Genomic DNA, 16,468 nt, shown 5'->3' on the forward strand with positions numbered 1-16,468 from the left:
AAATATTATTAACATCATTAAAATAAAAAATTCTTCCTTCTATACAGTATCAATGCACTGCACTTATAAGAATGCCCATTACTATGTTCAATGTTAATTTAATGTTTAAATTAACATTAAACTTAACAAAGGCTACCCACATTTCGACCACATTGGAATAAAAAAAAAAATTCTACTGTGACCTTAACATGAAGCTGATGTAAACTGTTTACCATTACTAGTTAAACTAATCCCTGTAAAGACCTATGAAAGAGACCTGTAAAATCTTTACTTTGAAATTTTAAGTTGGAAATTATAACAGCAGATACAATCTATTTTATGAAAAAAGTAAACATTGTTTTTCATTTGTCTATAGGACACCTTCCTATTTAAAGTCACAGCACAAAATGTAATTGCCTATGACTACAAGTATTCTATTCTAATGGCATATAGTATGAAGGAACTGATTTAAACTAAGAACAGTGTGAACTTATAGTAATTCTGACATGAAGCATCAGTTTTCTTTAATACATCATAATGAAATACTATAATCCATTATATATATAAAGGATATGATTCAAAAGTAATTTCTGATGGACCAAGAAGGCAAAGTAGGAATGTCTGTTTTTCAAATGATTCTGAAAATGAATCCTGAAAGGACTCCTCCAACATAGCTTTTGAAAGTATACAATAATAGCAGCCAACAGTTGTCTTGTCATCCATACTGAAAAGAACCATTCATAAATATTTACCACATTTGTGATTGAAATATTACAATTCATTTACAAATGAAATCAAAAAATGTATTTCAATTAATAAAATAAGATCAAGTTTCAGAAATACAATGTTAAAAAAAAAAAAAAAGCAGAAATTCAATTTCAATATAAGATCATATTTATCCAACATATATCTAATATTTAAAATCTTGGTTCTCAGGATGATTTATCTCCCTTATATTAATATCTATTTAGAAATATAATTTAAAAAATACATTTTTAACAAGCATAAAAAATACTCTATAAAATAATCTGGATGAATGTTTATTTTTTAATTTCCTGAGACAATTTTATATGATTTATGAACAAATTTTTATTGAGCAAACATCAAAATACTGACAGAACTAATGGTTACATACTGAAATAAGAATAACATCATTAGCATCACTTCTTCGTGGGGAATTAAACTAGTTATCAACGAACATTTTTTTTTTTTTTTATCAAGGAATAAATTTGAAAAAGTTGATATTCAAGTATTAAAGGTGACTGAGAGATTAAAGTTGCCATAAGAGTTTTAATGAAACACCAATTTCATACATAATTATCTAAATGTAATCTTTCAAAATTTAGGGCAAAGGCCACGTTATAAGAGCAATAATACATTATTGTACAAGTAAGGCATAATGTCAGTTTTATGTATCATTGAGGCAAAGTGCATCAACAAGTTTCCTCGGTGCTGAACTATGCATGTTAATAAAAAGCACCACTCCAATGGAGAAGTATGTTTCAATTCATTTAAAATGTATGCTTTTCCATATTACAATTTCAGGGCAGTACTTTTTATTTAAAGTGTACAGTGCAATACTGAGGCAAATTATAATGAAGTGCTTTAGTAGTAAACTTAAGTTTGCTCAATATCTCCACATCCATGTATTGATGATTGATACATGATTAAGTTTTATCAAATTCTGGGCTGAATTATTATTATTATTACTAATCATATAGTGCAAGGAAGCCTGAGGCTTATGCTGCACCAGCTAAAAAAAATTCCAAGTTACCCTGAGAGAGAGAGAGAGAGAGAGAAGTAGAAGGGAATCACCAAGAAAGAGAGGAATGAAAGAGAGGAAAAATCTTGGGCTATCCCCCATATACAACAGATATAGTACCAACAGACTTACATCTACTTCATTACTACAGTGTATCATTACTGCATCATTACTGCAGTGGATGTATTCCTGGAGTCCCAAGAAAAAACGTTCTTCACAGATGGAACCAATATTGCAGCATCGGTAGCAGTGTATTGGCTCCAAACGGGATTATGTTGAAAAGTAACATGTTACTAGACTCCTTCATGCCCCTTGTACACAACCAATATAAAAAAAAAAAAATGAACTAAGCACACAGTTTAAATTCATTTTTACTGTCAGAAATTATGACCTGGATTTCAATAATGAGAAAGTTCATATTTACTGCCTTTTAGCAGTAATTTAGCACAGGTAAAGTAAGGATGCTAGTAAACTCTTCATAACATTGATTCTGTAAGAATGAACATTTATTCATTAACCTATATTAGTAAATAAATAAGAGGAGTTTAAATTTACTAATATTATTATCAACGTAGAACATATTGAGTATTACAGCTCTGATTCATACTATCTAATTAACCTATATTAAATGTATTTTATAAATGTAAAATTGTTTAAAATTTTATTTTATGTTAAGCAAAACAAACCCATTTGGTGTTGTAATCATGAAGATGAATTCATTTTTTATGGCACCTCTGAAAATCCTGACACAAGGCTCAAAGAGCACATCTCTTCAAAGATGTGGTAACTGGAGGGACCATTTATCATGATGATTCTTCAAACCATCAGGTCACTGCTGCCACAATAGTAGGTCCCTTTCTTGATGTGGAGATTGTAATAGGTTTCCACATTTTTTTCCAGATGACATATTCAGAGTCATTTTCAAGACTGAATCTCAAATAATCTTAACATTCCGAAATTCTATGCAAGGACAATTTTGCATAGAATTTCTGAAGCTCTCCATATACAGTCAGCATGAAACTGTTATTTCCTGTTATCTCTGGCATACAGAGATAACATTCTCTGTCTCTTGGTGTTGTTGCCATAACCATGAAATTACCATTCCTTACATTTTTAAAGGTGAAGCCACCGCAAGCTTGTGATTGTTCTACCATCATCCATCCACTTCTCTGAAACTTCCAAATGTATGTCATGTTATTGCAAAAGAAAACTTAACAGATGAATTCTGTACCACTTTTGATTTAAATTGAGTGGTGTGCTTGAAGTGACACTTTTATTGTCTGTATGGTTTCATGTTTTTTTTGATATCACGTGTGTTAAAACCATCAAAACATGGTGTGGGAGAACAGTGATCACAGTTCACATGCTAGCCACAAAGGTTCCTCAACTTTTGGATGCCAGTATAGTTCTAAAACAGATTAGTCTACTTACCAAAAGGAACTCAAAAAGCTGTGGTAGTTTTCCTTGGCATACCAATCAATTTTATTTCGAAGCTTTTTCAATAAGTAACAACGTACATTTGTCTCTAATTCAGCACCAAGGTTGGTAGCAATAAGGGATAAGCTGTAAGAAACAATTAAAAATTGAATAAGCATGTTTACTGGATAAATCTATCTTAATGAAACAGTCTTACATTTGATATGAAAGATTTCAACATCATTAAGTGTGTTTAGTTTACATGTCTGACATCTGTCCAGTTAAATTGTAAGCTTGAAATTTTGGATGTGGGCAGCTTTGTAATATTCACTGAAGGCAAAATATGAGAGTACAAATTTTAGCTTAAAAGCAATAGGCAATTAATAACAAAGATATAATAATACATGTTTTAGTTTTGTTATTGTGTAACTATGCTATTCATTTAGTTTAATTAAATTGTAATTTTCTGAAGTTAGAAAGGAAATCACTACTGGAAAGAGGAATCAAAAGAAATCCAGAAATCCAAAAACATTTTTTGAGATTTCTACAGTAATCACCTGATTTATAAACACTGTATGCCCCTGAGTAGTAGTTTGGGAGTAATTTTCCCATAGGTTTAATGACATAATGTAAGGATGTGTACCAAAAAAAAAAAAAAAAATTTCTGCATCTTTTTTTTTATTAGTTCTGAACCAAATGATACAAGAAAGTCACTGGTTAATATATACTTTATTTAATGTATAGTGTGCCTTTTTTCTATACATATAGAAAAGCATTATATCACTGTAAAAACAAAATGAAATATACTGATATATTACCCTCATGTACAGCATAGCAGTTACAACTAGCATCCTTCCAACATAAACAGATTTAAATCCCATCTTTGATGGAGGAATTTGAGGGTTTTTTTGCACACTGTGGCTGTTAAAGTTAGTCTCAGTCAAGGGTTACATTTCCTCCTCAAACTCTAGTTTAAGGAAGAAATGAGTTTTTTTTTCCATCCAGCAAAACAAGCAGATTGACCACAGAATACATTGATACCTCATAGCCTCAGTAGTTTTGGCACAAAAACAAACTTATGTTCTGCTATAATAGATATGGCAGTACAAGTGCAATAACATCCCATCCTAAATTCTGACAATTGTCTAGCTCCAAGATTGTTGAATTTCTGAGTTTTTTACTGTATTTAATTTACTTTTAATTTATTTCTTTCTGAAATTTCCCAGATGCAATAATGACGTACTGAACTTGGAAGCACATTTTCTAGGCTAGACAGAGTTAGCAGAATGATCTACCAAAGAGATAGTTTGCCTTAATCTAAAATGATTGTATACGTACTGTTAAATAATATTGAATATATACTCAAACTATTATTATCTGTGAACTCAAATTTTCATGCTTTTATCTCACAAAATTTATGCTACCCTTTATGTAATGTACTGTACTCTACTCTAAAATATTGGTCAAATACATAAATGCTGAAAATATTTCACTCTCATTCATTTTGGCTTTTAAAAGGTAATATATTATGGTTGCTGAAGTGGAGTAAAAGTTTTAAGATTATGCTTTTGGCTTGTAAATCAAATTCATGATATTTTCATGGTATGAATTTATGTATGAGTTTATGGCATCAAAATTCTTAAGACTGGATGTTCATAAACTGGGAGATTACTGAAGTAATTTTGATAAGTTAGCATTCTTTCAGATTAAATGAGAAAATGTCTTCATTTCCATTTCAACCTAGGGATCTTCAGTGGCACTAAAGATCCCTAGGTAGACAATTAGTTATGTGATTTACAAATTTAAGCCAACTGATTCTACTCAGGAATATCCATTGTATCAATTTCTCACATACACCAATACCAATGTAATTAAGTCACAAAAAGAATCATAAAACAGAATTCTTTCATAAAATTAAACCTGTATTTAATATAACTGCATATTTAAAATAAAATTACATAAAAATGATCAAAATAAATTAAAATACAATAAAATGATTTAAAAATATTATATAAATAACAAACACAAATTCCAGAGCTTTCCAAAGCGAAGCCATCAGCAGATTATACATTCTGATTACAACATATGTGCTTTTCATAAGTACATATGTTGCCACAGTTGCTGAAGTGGCAACATGTGACTCCCATTGTGGCACCAAAAGTGTCTCTTCATCCGGATGGTTGCCAGCAAACAACCCTCCTAAGAATCACAGATTCGATGGTAGGATGCACGTATCATATGAACTATGATAAGGAACAATGCATGCATCCCACTACTGATTGTTAACTGGCAACAATCCAGAGGAAGGGACACTTCTGGTGCCCACAATGATAGGATCATGCATTGCCACTGCAGCAACCATGCCATGTAATTACATAGAGCATATGCACTGCCATACCATTAATATCCAGACGCCCCTCTAATAGTTGGTCATGTCATACCCAAGCAACACATTAGACAGCTATAAATATGCCTGAAGGCCTTCAAAGAGACAGTAGAATGACTGAAAATGAAAAATACCACAATCAACACAGTTAAGAGACTTTCAGTGCAGAATGATAACAGGGTGATACCTAAGCAATTGGTCTGAATGTGATATTCAGTGGCACTGAAGATCCCTAGTTTGACAATTAGTGATGCGATTTACAAATTTAAGCAGACTGGTGCTGAAACTATCATGAAATGACCTGGAAAACCTCTGAAGATGACAGAATGCAGGTTGACACTGTCATACACACTCTCTGTAAGATTATTTGGACACATGGCAGCATCAGTACAGTGAGCAGGATGCTGTGATATGGGCTATCATGGTCGTACAGCCATCCGCAAGCTACTAATCATCCAATTAATGTCAGATGCCATCTAACTTGATGTAAGGTCAACCACTCTTACACCATAAACCAATGGAAAGCTGTGCTTTGAAGTTGTTGTTGTTATTATTTGGTTTTTAGGAGCATTAGCAACTAAGGCCATATTGTTCTGGGGATATGTGGTGGTCATTCCCTGACCTTTCCACATCCTCTGTATTTGGTGGGCACGGGCTCAAACCCCGGTCTAATCAAGAAGCATGTGCTACGCACTGCTGCTCCTGCCTTGTGCTTTGAAGTAATAAGTCACAGTACATGGTCTACCAGTCTGACAGTCACACTTGGATGTGGTGGTTACCCACAGAAAGCTAACTTCTGAACTGTATTGTTCTTACAATGAAGCTTGACAGAGGCAGCATGCTGGCGTAGAGCTATTTTTCATGGTGTGGCATAGGACCCTTGGTTATTTTGGACAATGCCATGAATGCTGAGTTCTATCTAGATGTCCTGGACAATAATGCATTACCTACATTGTAACAGCACATCACAGAAGGTCCATAACCGTATCAGAAGGATAATATTCCATGTCATACTGCTTGTGTTGTGAAGGGCTGGTTTGAGAACATGTGCCAAACAATTGGACTGGCCAGCCCACAGCCCTAACCTCAATCCTATAGAAAACCTCTGTGGTGAATCAGATCAAGTGTATGTGAGGAGAAATTGCCTAAAAAACAGAGCTGAACTGGTGCTTTGAAGGCAAATTGTAGAAAATATTGGAGAACATTTACAAAACTGGTGGAGAGTGTTGCATAGAGATTAGAGGCTGGCAGTCTAAAGGTTTCGGCACATTATTAGTTTTCCTATAAATAAAGCTTATTTAAATAGGCGGGTATTCAGATATTAATGGTAGGGCAGTCTATATTGTAATTAGAATGTATAATCTGCTAATGAAGAAAACCTTGGCTTTGGAAAGCTCTGGAATTTGTATTTATTATGTTTATAATATTTTAAGATCGTTTTATTGTATTTAATTTTTTATGGCTTTTATGTAATTTTATTTTAAATATACAGATATATTAAATACGTTTAATTTTATGATTCTTTTAGTGACTTAATTACCATTTTCAAAAAATTGATATAATATCCATTTCAATTTGTTACATCTGAATCATGCCCTATAAACATCACATCATTATAGAGCCCTAATGTAGTATCCCTGAAAACAGTTTTATAAAACCTTTCTAAACTTCATGAGTTTAGAAAGGTTTAGTTTAGAAACCTTTCCAAACTTTTGATAAGTACCCATAGCTCAGTTACAGTTGAAAATTGGACCCATGTTGATATAAAATCTTTCACTTAAAATGACCTCAGGGACCACCTCCTGAAGTTACAACAAAGTCACATAGGACAGTCAGCATATATTTTTTAATACAGAATTTTTTGCCAATTTTTAAAATAATGCAGGGACTCTGCTAGTTTCATATAAAACTGTTAATTAAAAACTCAATTACCAATGCCTACATTCCTCAGTATCTGAGCTTAGTTCAGGACTGCTTGCTCTGCTGCTATCTAATGATTCCTGGGTACATTCTGTGGGTTCTGCTGCCTGGAGATGTCTAAAATATAAATGCATTTAAAGCATTTAGTATATTTTTAGATACAACAAACAATAAGTTATTGTAGCAGAAGGATGGCAGTTTTTTAACATACAGGCTTTACTTTTTTTTAGTGTAATCACAACAATAAAAACAAATATACAAGAATCCCAAAAAAAGTAATGATTCCACCTTTTTACCCCCATGAATAACAGTTATGCCAATGCCTTTGCTCTATAATTTAATTTTTAATAAATTTATGGAGTAGAGGTCTCGCAGATTGAAGAGAGCATTCTAAGTGAAATGGAAAGAATATAGACAACATTACACCTAACACCACCGGTTCGGTTTACATGTGGCAACTGAAAATTGCGGCTACTCAAGGTTTGCTACCAGCAAAAAACTGCAATTGAATTTTAGACTAAAAAAGGAAAAGACCCAATAGTAGTATACAAAAAATATAATGAACACATAAGAATGAAGTAGCTGACTAGTCATCTGTTAGAGTATAGTTAATGAGGAGGTGGATTAACTCGATTAAAAGTAATAAGGCTTTGGATGACATTATGCAGAGTAGTCAACCCATAATAAAAAGACTGCCAAACTGCTATATAAGTTAACTGGCAGAGCATGCAAGCTGAATTGAGTGGCAATGTTGTTATTGGTTATCACGTTGAGACAATCATCAATAAACTTGGCTACCATAAGATCTCTCCTAAGTACGTATGTATGCACAGTTGTGAATTCCAGTGCCTCCGTAGCCGGGTGGGCAGGAGCAGCAATGCATAGCACACGCTTCTTGATTAGACTGGGATTCTATCCCGTGGCCACCAAATATGGAGGATGTGGAAAGGTCAAGGAATGACCACCGCATATCAGGGAGCAATATGGCCTTAGTTGCTAATGCTCCTAAAAACCAAATAACAAACAAACACGCATCCATGATATTCATGTATGTATACTGAAAATTTCTGAAAATTTCACTGGCAGTATGAAAAGTTGTGAAACCTATTCATGAACAATAACTAGTGATAAATTTCCAGTTTATCACTATGAAATGTAGACGAAACAGCAATCTGAGAAGTGCAGATATAACTATTATTTACATTCAAAAAGTTTTAAAATAAGCATCAACAGACAAGATTTAGTTACTGCCTTTTGGGATATTTATGAACTGACCTTTGTGAACTTCTTACATAAAGAGTCAACTCACAATGATATATACACATTCTAAAGAAGCTTAAATTAAGATGTATATACACCTGATTGAGGTGTAAAAAGCCTTGAATGGTTTGAGCGTGCTCAATGCTGATGAGATTCTTCCTCTTGCTCAGAATAATCACCTGAGAGGGCATAAATTCAAACTGAGGAAAGACAGACATAGGATAGATGTGCGGAAGTTTGCCTTTAGCCAGCAGTTAGTTGGTTGGTTGGTGGAACAGACTTCCATCCTTTGTTGTGGAAGTTGATAGCCTAAAAAAATTTAAGGCTGAGCTGGACAGGTATTTCGATCGAACGGAGGGGTGAAATGGGAGCATTTTTTTTTGCTGATGCTGCATAAGTTTGCTTTCTTGCATTATATGCCTCTACTAATGCTAAAACCAATATGTGCAGAGGACAGACAAACAAGATGCACTGCTACAATATAACAGTATGCTACAATACATACACATAAGTGATCAAACACAGGAAATCTTCACAAACACAGAATGGGCCATTCTCTCTCATCCTTCTAAAGTGCAGGCCTTACTCCCAGTGACTTTCATTTACTCAGAGAGAGAGAGAGAGAGAATAGCTCATTCTCTCTCTATCTGATGATAACAAAAGGCCAATTCATTGCTGGCTGCATGAATTAGATGAAACTTTCCGTGGCAAGAACATTTCTTTCACATCGGCATAACTGCGTGGAACATAATGAAGACTATGTAGAAAAATAAGTGCAGAGAGTTTTCACATATTTTAACCAACTATTACTGTGTTACTTTTTAAACTGGTGGTGGGGTAGAATTCAGGGAAAAACTGTAATCATTACACTTGGGATGACCATCATACAATATATAAATTTTAATTGCCATTATAGAAAAAGAAACACTATCACCACAAACAAATACTACAATTAGGATTATACTTGACAAGGTGTGATTCTGCATTATCCGAGTACCAAAATACCCTAGTATTCAAAATAAAATCATAAAAATAAGAAAAAGTACAAAGCAACGCTCACCCTCAGCAATGCAAAAGCAAAACTTCCCAACCAAGGACAGACACCCTCACACCCACCAAATCATAAATGCCACCTCATAATAAAAAATAAAATGAATTAAATAAAGACAAATAATTCATAAGGACCACTTCTTTAAGGAGGCATCAGCAATTTAACTCTGAAAATTTTTATATTCAGAGTTAAATTACATAATTGTATTTCAGTCATTGTCTTCTATACAGCCAAATATAACCACATTTAGCGGGAAGGTGGACAAATGTCAAGGGATACCACTATACAATCAGACTATGATACATTTATATCAAAAGTAACTTTATTATAAAGAGAAATGTGGTTATATCTCCAAGACTATTATGGAAAAAGAAACACTGATTACCCCAAAACAAATGCAGCAAATTAATATTATAATTTTCAGTGTGATAAATAGCAAGATACCCTAATATTCAAAATAAAATCATAAAAATAAGAAAAAAGGACAAAGCAGTGATTGCCCTCAACATTGCACCATACCAAGTATAGCTGTAATATAACTATGTTTTTTTTTATTGTAAAGTTTTAACTTCCATTCCTTTCCTGGTAATATTTAATCCACCCAAGCAAAAATATCCAATTATAAATTGTTAATTCATTACTTACTTATTCAAATTGAAAACATAAAAAGCATAGAAACTGTCATCTGCAGAAATGTTTATTTCTTCAACATGAGACTTTTGATGACTTTCTTCTTTCTGTTTTGGCATTATGATGGAACTTTCCCCATTGATATTTTATTCTACAAACAAATTTTAAACTATCAGTCTATACTTATTCTTAATATGTCAATTTATTGATCTGATAAAATATAAAATATTAATTTATAAAAGGAAAGCAAAATCTTGACTTTCTTAGCTCCGTTGTAACACTAATGTTAAAATATCTAGAATACCCATTCTTTAAACTAGGGTACCTGCAGTGGTGGGCTGGTAAATTTTTAACAACCAGCTCAGTAAAAAAAAAAAAAAGGCCAAGAATGTGTGTGTATATTTATTGTAAGTTTTACTGATTTACAATTTGGAATACAAAAATTTCAAACAATAATAAAATATTCATTTTTTTAATTGTGTTCTCTATATAGCCAATTGATTCTCAGGAAATGTTTCCGTTGACTTGCTCTCGTATCTGTAACCAATCTGTGGTTGCGATTCAGCTTTGATTTGACAAATGGAGTTGCATCCCAATCCGCTAACTCTTTTCCCAATAAATTTATCATCATTAAATCTGATATGTGATCTATTGTTAAATGTAGGAATGTCATTACCTTAAGAAGAAGCAGCTCAGGCAAAATTAAGCAGATGTTTGTTGGAAATATTTCTGTAAAATTGCTAGCGGAGATAATCCCTACACAGGCTGCCGCATAGGAAAGGGGTGGGGGAAAGGAAGCACAAAGGGTGCTGAAATAAGAGTGCCCTGGCTGGATTTTCTGTGTCACCATATACAAGCTTATCGTCCAAATGCCACTAGCCATTGAGGATTGAAGTGTGTGCTGCTCTACAGCCATTGTCAGTTTAACAACTAGCTCGCAAAATTCTTGAAAATTTAACAATCGGCTCATGCAAGCCAGCTCCAGCACACTACTGGGTACACTGAAGTGAACCAGCACATCAGTTGGATATTTTTTTTCCTATTCTTGGTTTACCTTATTGGATTGTTTTATTCAATTTTGAGGCCTTATAAAAATAATTATTATCCATATGATGCAATTAGTCTATTTACACACTTCATTATCCTTGATTATGTAAGGTAATTATTATGTGCTCTTTCTTCAGTCTCAATTTTATTTTGCATTCATCAATTGTCTCAACTACTCTTGCTGATACTAACATAGGAGTACTCTAGCTTAAAGTTATTCTGAACACTAACACAGTATGTTTAGGAGCATTCAGAGTGCTTAATGCAATAAAAAAATTAACACCACACACTACATAAAATAAATAAGCACACATTAAAATAACAGGCCAATGAACCCCAACAGAAATCATATATCGAAAGTTTCTTAAATTTTTAGGTACAATTACAAATACAAAAAGCACCTATTGTCTTTGCAATGTCCACCTGTCTTCCGCATAAAACAAATTAACATTTGACAAATTTTCATGAAATTTTAAATTTGAATCTTTCAGAAATATCTGTCAAGCCATCCCAAAGTTCATCAAAATTAGACAAATAGAAATAGAGATTTTTTTTCACACATATATCCCATACTGGTTGTTGAGGTGCTTTACACTATTTGTTGCAGAGCACTGACTGGAGGAATGAATGAGCAACATGGTGGGTATGCATTAAAGAAAAATTGTCGGTTTAAGTACTGTGCATGTGAAAAATAAAATGGGTGAAGGAGCTTCCTTTTTTAATCAGTTTACTAAATATATAAATAATGGATTAATATATTAGTTGCACATGATCCAAGAAACGTGTTACATTTCAAATTTTTATTAAAATCCTGGCATGCCTTTTTTGATGCTTATCACAAATTCACTTAATGCTGTTTGCCAAAATGAATTATTACTGACATGTATATTCCTGAGTGAATATACAAATAACTTATTCACAGCTCATCAGCGCTCTGCTGAGAATCATTTACATTGATTCCATTACTTCCCTGTAATGAGACAATAGGGTTCTTTTCTTTCAATACTGAAATACCTATGCAAAGAACTTTTACTAGCTTTATTATTATTATTATTATTATTAGCTATATGGTGCATGGAAGCCTGAGGCTTATGCTGCACCAGCCAAAAAAATTCCCAAGTTACCGTAAGAGAGAGTCAAAAGTAGAAATGAATCACCAAGAGAAGAATGATGATATTCAGCTCAGGACCGTGGGTGTGCCAAGCCCATACTCACCAGATGTGAGCCCCTGGGGTGATATCCTTGAACCTTTGCCAAATCTGGTATGGGCTTGGCAAACCAAGGGTCCTGAGCTGGATATCATCATTCTTCTCTTTCTTGGTGATTCCTTTGTACTTCTCTCTGTCTTTCTCTCTCTCTCTCTCTTGGGGTAACTCGGGATTTTTTTTTTTTTTTTTCTTTGGCTGGTGCAGCATAAGCCTCAGGCTTCCTTGTACCATATGGCTAACAATAATAATAGTAATAATAATAAATCCTTTTCATATCTGCCTGACTCACTATGTGAGTAATATGATTACAAACTCCTTTATACATTCTATACTGAACAGGGTCTCTTGATGATCCGTAGCTATCTCGGCCTTCTTTTCCGATACCAATTTTATCAATTCTTCAGTAACGAGTTTCAATTTATGCTCTTTATGTCATATCTTTTAAAGGAATGAAATGATGTGAATGGTAAAACTTCCCTAAAAATTTAGGAATTTTCAATATATAATTTCTGTTGGGGCACTTGGAATTATTTTCTAGATAATATTTTCCATTTAGCATATATATCCCTTAGGAATTTTAGCCACTATCACTGAATTTAACTCAAATGATATTAGGGCTAAAATGGTCTTCTTTAATAAAATGAAAATCCTTCCTTTTCCCTTAACAACTAATTTCATTGGATCTTTCCCATAATAAAATGTCAATGGCAACTAGTGGCTCTTTAACTTGGAAGATTTTTTAATGGCACATGAATTTTTAGTAAGATCAAGTTTAGTATGTTGATTCCACAGTGGCATCCCTAACAAGCTGATGTAGGAAATGGTCATCCAGCTGGTTCAAGAACTGACTGCCACTGGTAAGTGCCCTATCCACAAGTTCCAATCTATGTTTGGATAGATAAAGCATTCTGATTTCTTTGCTCATTCCAGTTGAATAAACTGTATGGTTAATCATCATGCTTTACACAGAGAATCTTTAGTACACTCTCCTACTCTGGGTGTTGCTTTCTCTTTATATCACAACTGACAAATTTATTCTAATGTTTCCCCTCCAACGGATATCCTCTTCTTGAATCAAAGTGCTTATATCCAATTTGCTCCAAGACAACTAAGGCTTCGGTATGTTTTTTTTTTTTGTTTTTTTTTAAATGAAAACCCCCAAAGAAAAGAGGTATTAGAACCTATAGTATTTAGTACCATACATGGGTTGGAGGTTGAGAAGATATTTGTTGATATGTCCATAAGTTGCATACTATTCTCAGATTGGTTGGCCTGCTTTCTGGATGAAAAACCAGGAATAATTTGGATGGGAAGAGGCTTCCCAACTAGAGCCACAGCTGAAAAAGCCTTTAAGAATCTTCCAGTATCTGACAGGATTGAAACTCAGACCTTTTTGAATCAGCACAAAACAACTAAATCAAGACACTATCACAGTGGACAATCAGAATGCAAATCTGGGTTACACATACAACTAATGTCACAAATTCCAGTAAAATACTCTAAATCATTGTAATTATAAACTCCTTTAATCACATGGCCACCTTGGGATACAATTGAAAAAAAATATAATTATTTATTGTTTCGAGATTTGGGGGGGGGGGTTGTCAGATGTTTTTGAATTTTTTAAATGTTCTTGGGGGCTTATCCCCCCCACATGAGTTCATCTATCATGGGCCATATTATTATTATTATTACCTATATGGTGCAAGGAAGCCTGATGCTGATGCCGCACCAGCCAAAAAAAAAATTTCCCGAATTACCCTAAAAGACAGAGAGAGAGTCAAAAGTAGAAGGGAATCACCAAGAAAGAGAAGAATGATGATGTCCAGCTCAGGACCCTCGATGTGTCAAGCCCATATTCACCAGATGTGAGCCCCTGGGCTTCTGTGAGGGTTTGAAATGAAAATTTTTTCTCAGTGTAAGCTAAAAATGCCACATCACATCTTTCATGTAGCTGTTTCCTATTCAACTGTTTCACCATGGTTGTACTAACTAGAGTCAAGACAGTGAAACCAGTTAATGTAAACATGGCAAGAAGTGCTGAAATAGTTATCAAGACAACTACACGACTTTTAAATAAACAGCATTCATTTATCTTTTGAGTGTGCGTTTACTTCAAATTAATGAAACCCAACTTATTGAAAGGGCGAAGTTGGATTACAGAAGAACCAAGTCTATGGGAAATGATTATCCAATGAATGATTTTCTCGAGTTGTCAAAAACCCAGGAATGAAATGAAAAGATAAATTAGTCATATCACTAAAACGCGCATCACTAATCGCAATAAACGTGCCTAACGCCCTTTCGAAAAGAAGCAGTTGTTAAATCAAAGCATTACAGTTAGAAAGTTTCAGATCTGTAAAATTAATATATTCCACTATATGGGAACAATTTTGACATTTAAAATGTTAATTTCCAACAAAACGAAATCAATCAATATCCGTTTATTACCAAAAGTAAAAATTAAATTTTTACTCCTCCATAAACATAATTAACGCATAAGGCACTCTGATAAACAGGTCTTCTTGAAAAATTATTTTACAACACAAAGAAAGTGTAATTTTTACATTTTCAAATGCATTAACAAATAATACACAAACTTTCACTAACCATTTCGTATGGCAAAGCCAAATAAAACAAATCGCTTGCCTCCTCTATGTGCGTTCAAAAATCAATTCGAGTAGGGCAATCAAATATAGCCCAATAACACCAAATTTACAAGCACCAAATACCCTATCAACTTCATTAACCATTGTTAGAGGTTCATACTACAGGACTCGAAAAATAAGCAATCTAAAAAAACACTTTCTCTTCAAAGTTTAATCGGTGGTATCCTCACCCCACGGGATGTGGGAAAATGGGCAAGTCCCTTAAACCCACATTCGCTGATAGCGCAGTGGTTCCAATAGCTGTCCTCCAATACTTTGTGATAAAAGCATGACAAATAGAATTTTTGTAGCTTCTTCTTCTTTTTTTTTTTTTTTTTTTTTTCGCACCAAGTTAGTGATAGGTTGGGGATGCACACTTTTTCATCCAACAAACAGCAGTTCGCAAAAGAACACACGGAATTTTCTGGCAAAATAATACTGACACCATAATCACGTGTCAATATAATTCCTGTCCTTCCACATCGAGCGGAAAAGGCCTGAGTTCGAATCCCTTCAGCATTTTTATGAGCTGTATTCGCGAGTGGCTTAGTTAGTCAGTCTCAGGAACATTGTGCATGGATTTTGATTCTATAACCGCCGATTTTTCGTCTGCCCACCAGCAAATCGACCAAGAATACAGATAATTACAGACACAATATACTAGCGCCTCCGCTCAGTTTCTTCAAAATTAATACTAAGACACAATAGGAGGGAGTATATCATGAGAGCCTTGTCAATCAATTCTCCAGGGTAGAATTGATTGACAAGGCTCTCAATTGATTGATTGAGAGCCTTGTCAATCAATTCTACCCTGGACAGATTGTGCAAGGCTCACGGAGTAGAATTTTTTTCAGCGTGATCCGTGCTTGCTAACAGGAGAGACTACTTCTACAGGGATGGGATGGGATGGGATGGGATACACTTAAATAGAAAGGGTGCAAGAATATTTGCTGATGCTATCGACGCAGAGTTAGCTGGGTCGGAAAACTGATAGATTGGGGGGGGGGTTGGATTCACAGACTAAAAGATTAACGGTAGCGGCAGGAAGAAGCGAAAATGATTCTTGCACTGCTTCTATTGTAATGTGCTTTGCATGTGCTTTGCATCACTTTGCATGTGCCTAGCCTCAAGATGCTACAATTTTCAGAATTTAAGCCTTTC

The 16,468-nt window shown here is 34.1% G+C and overlaps 1 protein-coding gene across 1 annotated transcript; it reads right to left on the bottom strand.

Annotated features, from left to right (window-relative positions):
- Window positions 1–534: 534 nt before the first annotated feature.
- LOC150082277 (uncharacterized) lies at window positions 535–15,359 on the bottom strand. Its single transcript, XM_090380467.1, has 5 exons — window positions 15,270–15,359; window positions 10,420–10,555; window positions 7,476–7,580; window positions 3,173–3,304; window positions 535–703 (listed from the first exon to the last, which is right to left on the bottom strand). Exons 2-5 carry the CDS (start codon window positions 10,521–10,523, stop codon window positions 535–537), a joined length of 510 nt encoding a protein of 169 aa, XP_090236593.1. The 5' UTR covers window positions 10,524–10,555; window positions 15,270–15,359.
- Window positions 15,360–16,468: the final 1,109 nt, after the last annotated feature.

The sequence above is a fragment of the Mastigoproctus giganteus genome, chromosome 8 (genome assembly GCF_048544385.1).
Source record: "Mastigoproctus giganteus isolate SK-2022 chromosome 8, ASM4854438v1, whole genome shotgun sequence".
Taxonomy (NCBI): Eukaryota; Metazoa; Arthropoda; class Arachnida; order Uropygi; family Thelyphonidae; genus Mastigoproctus; species Mastigoproctus giganteus.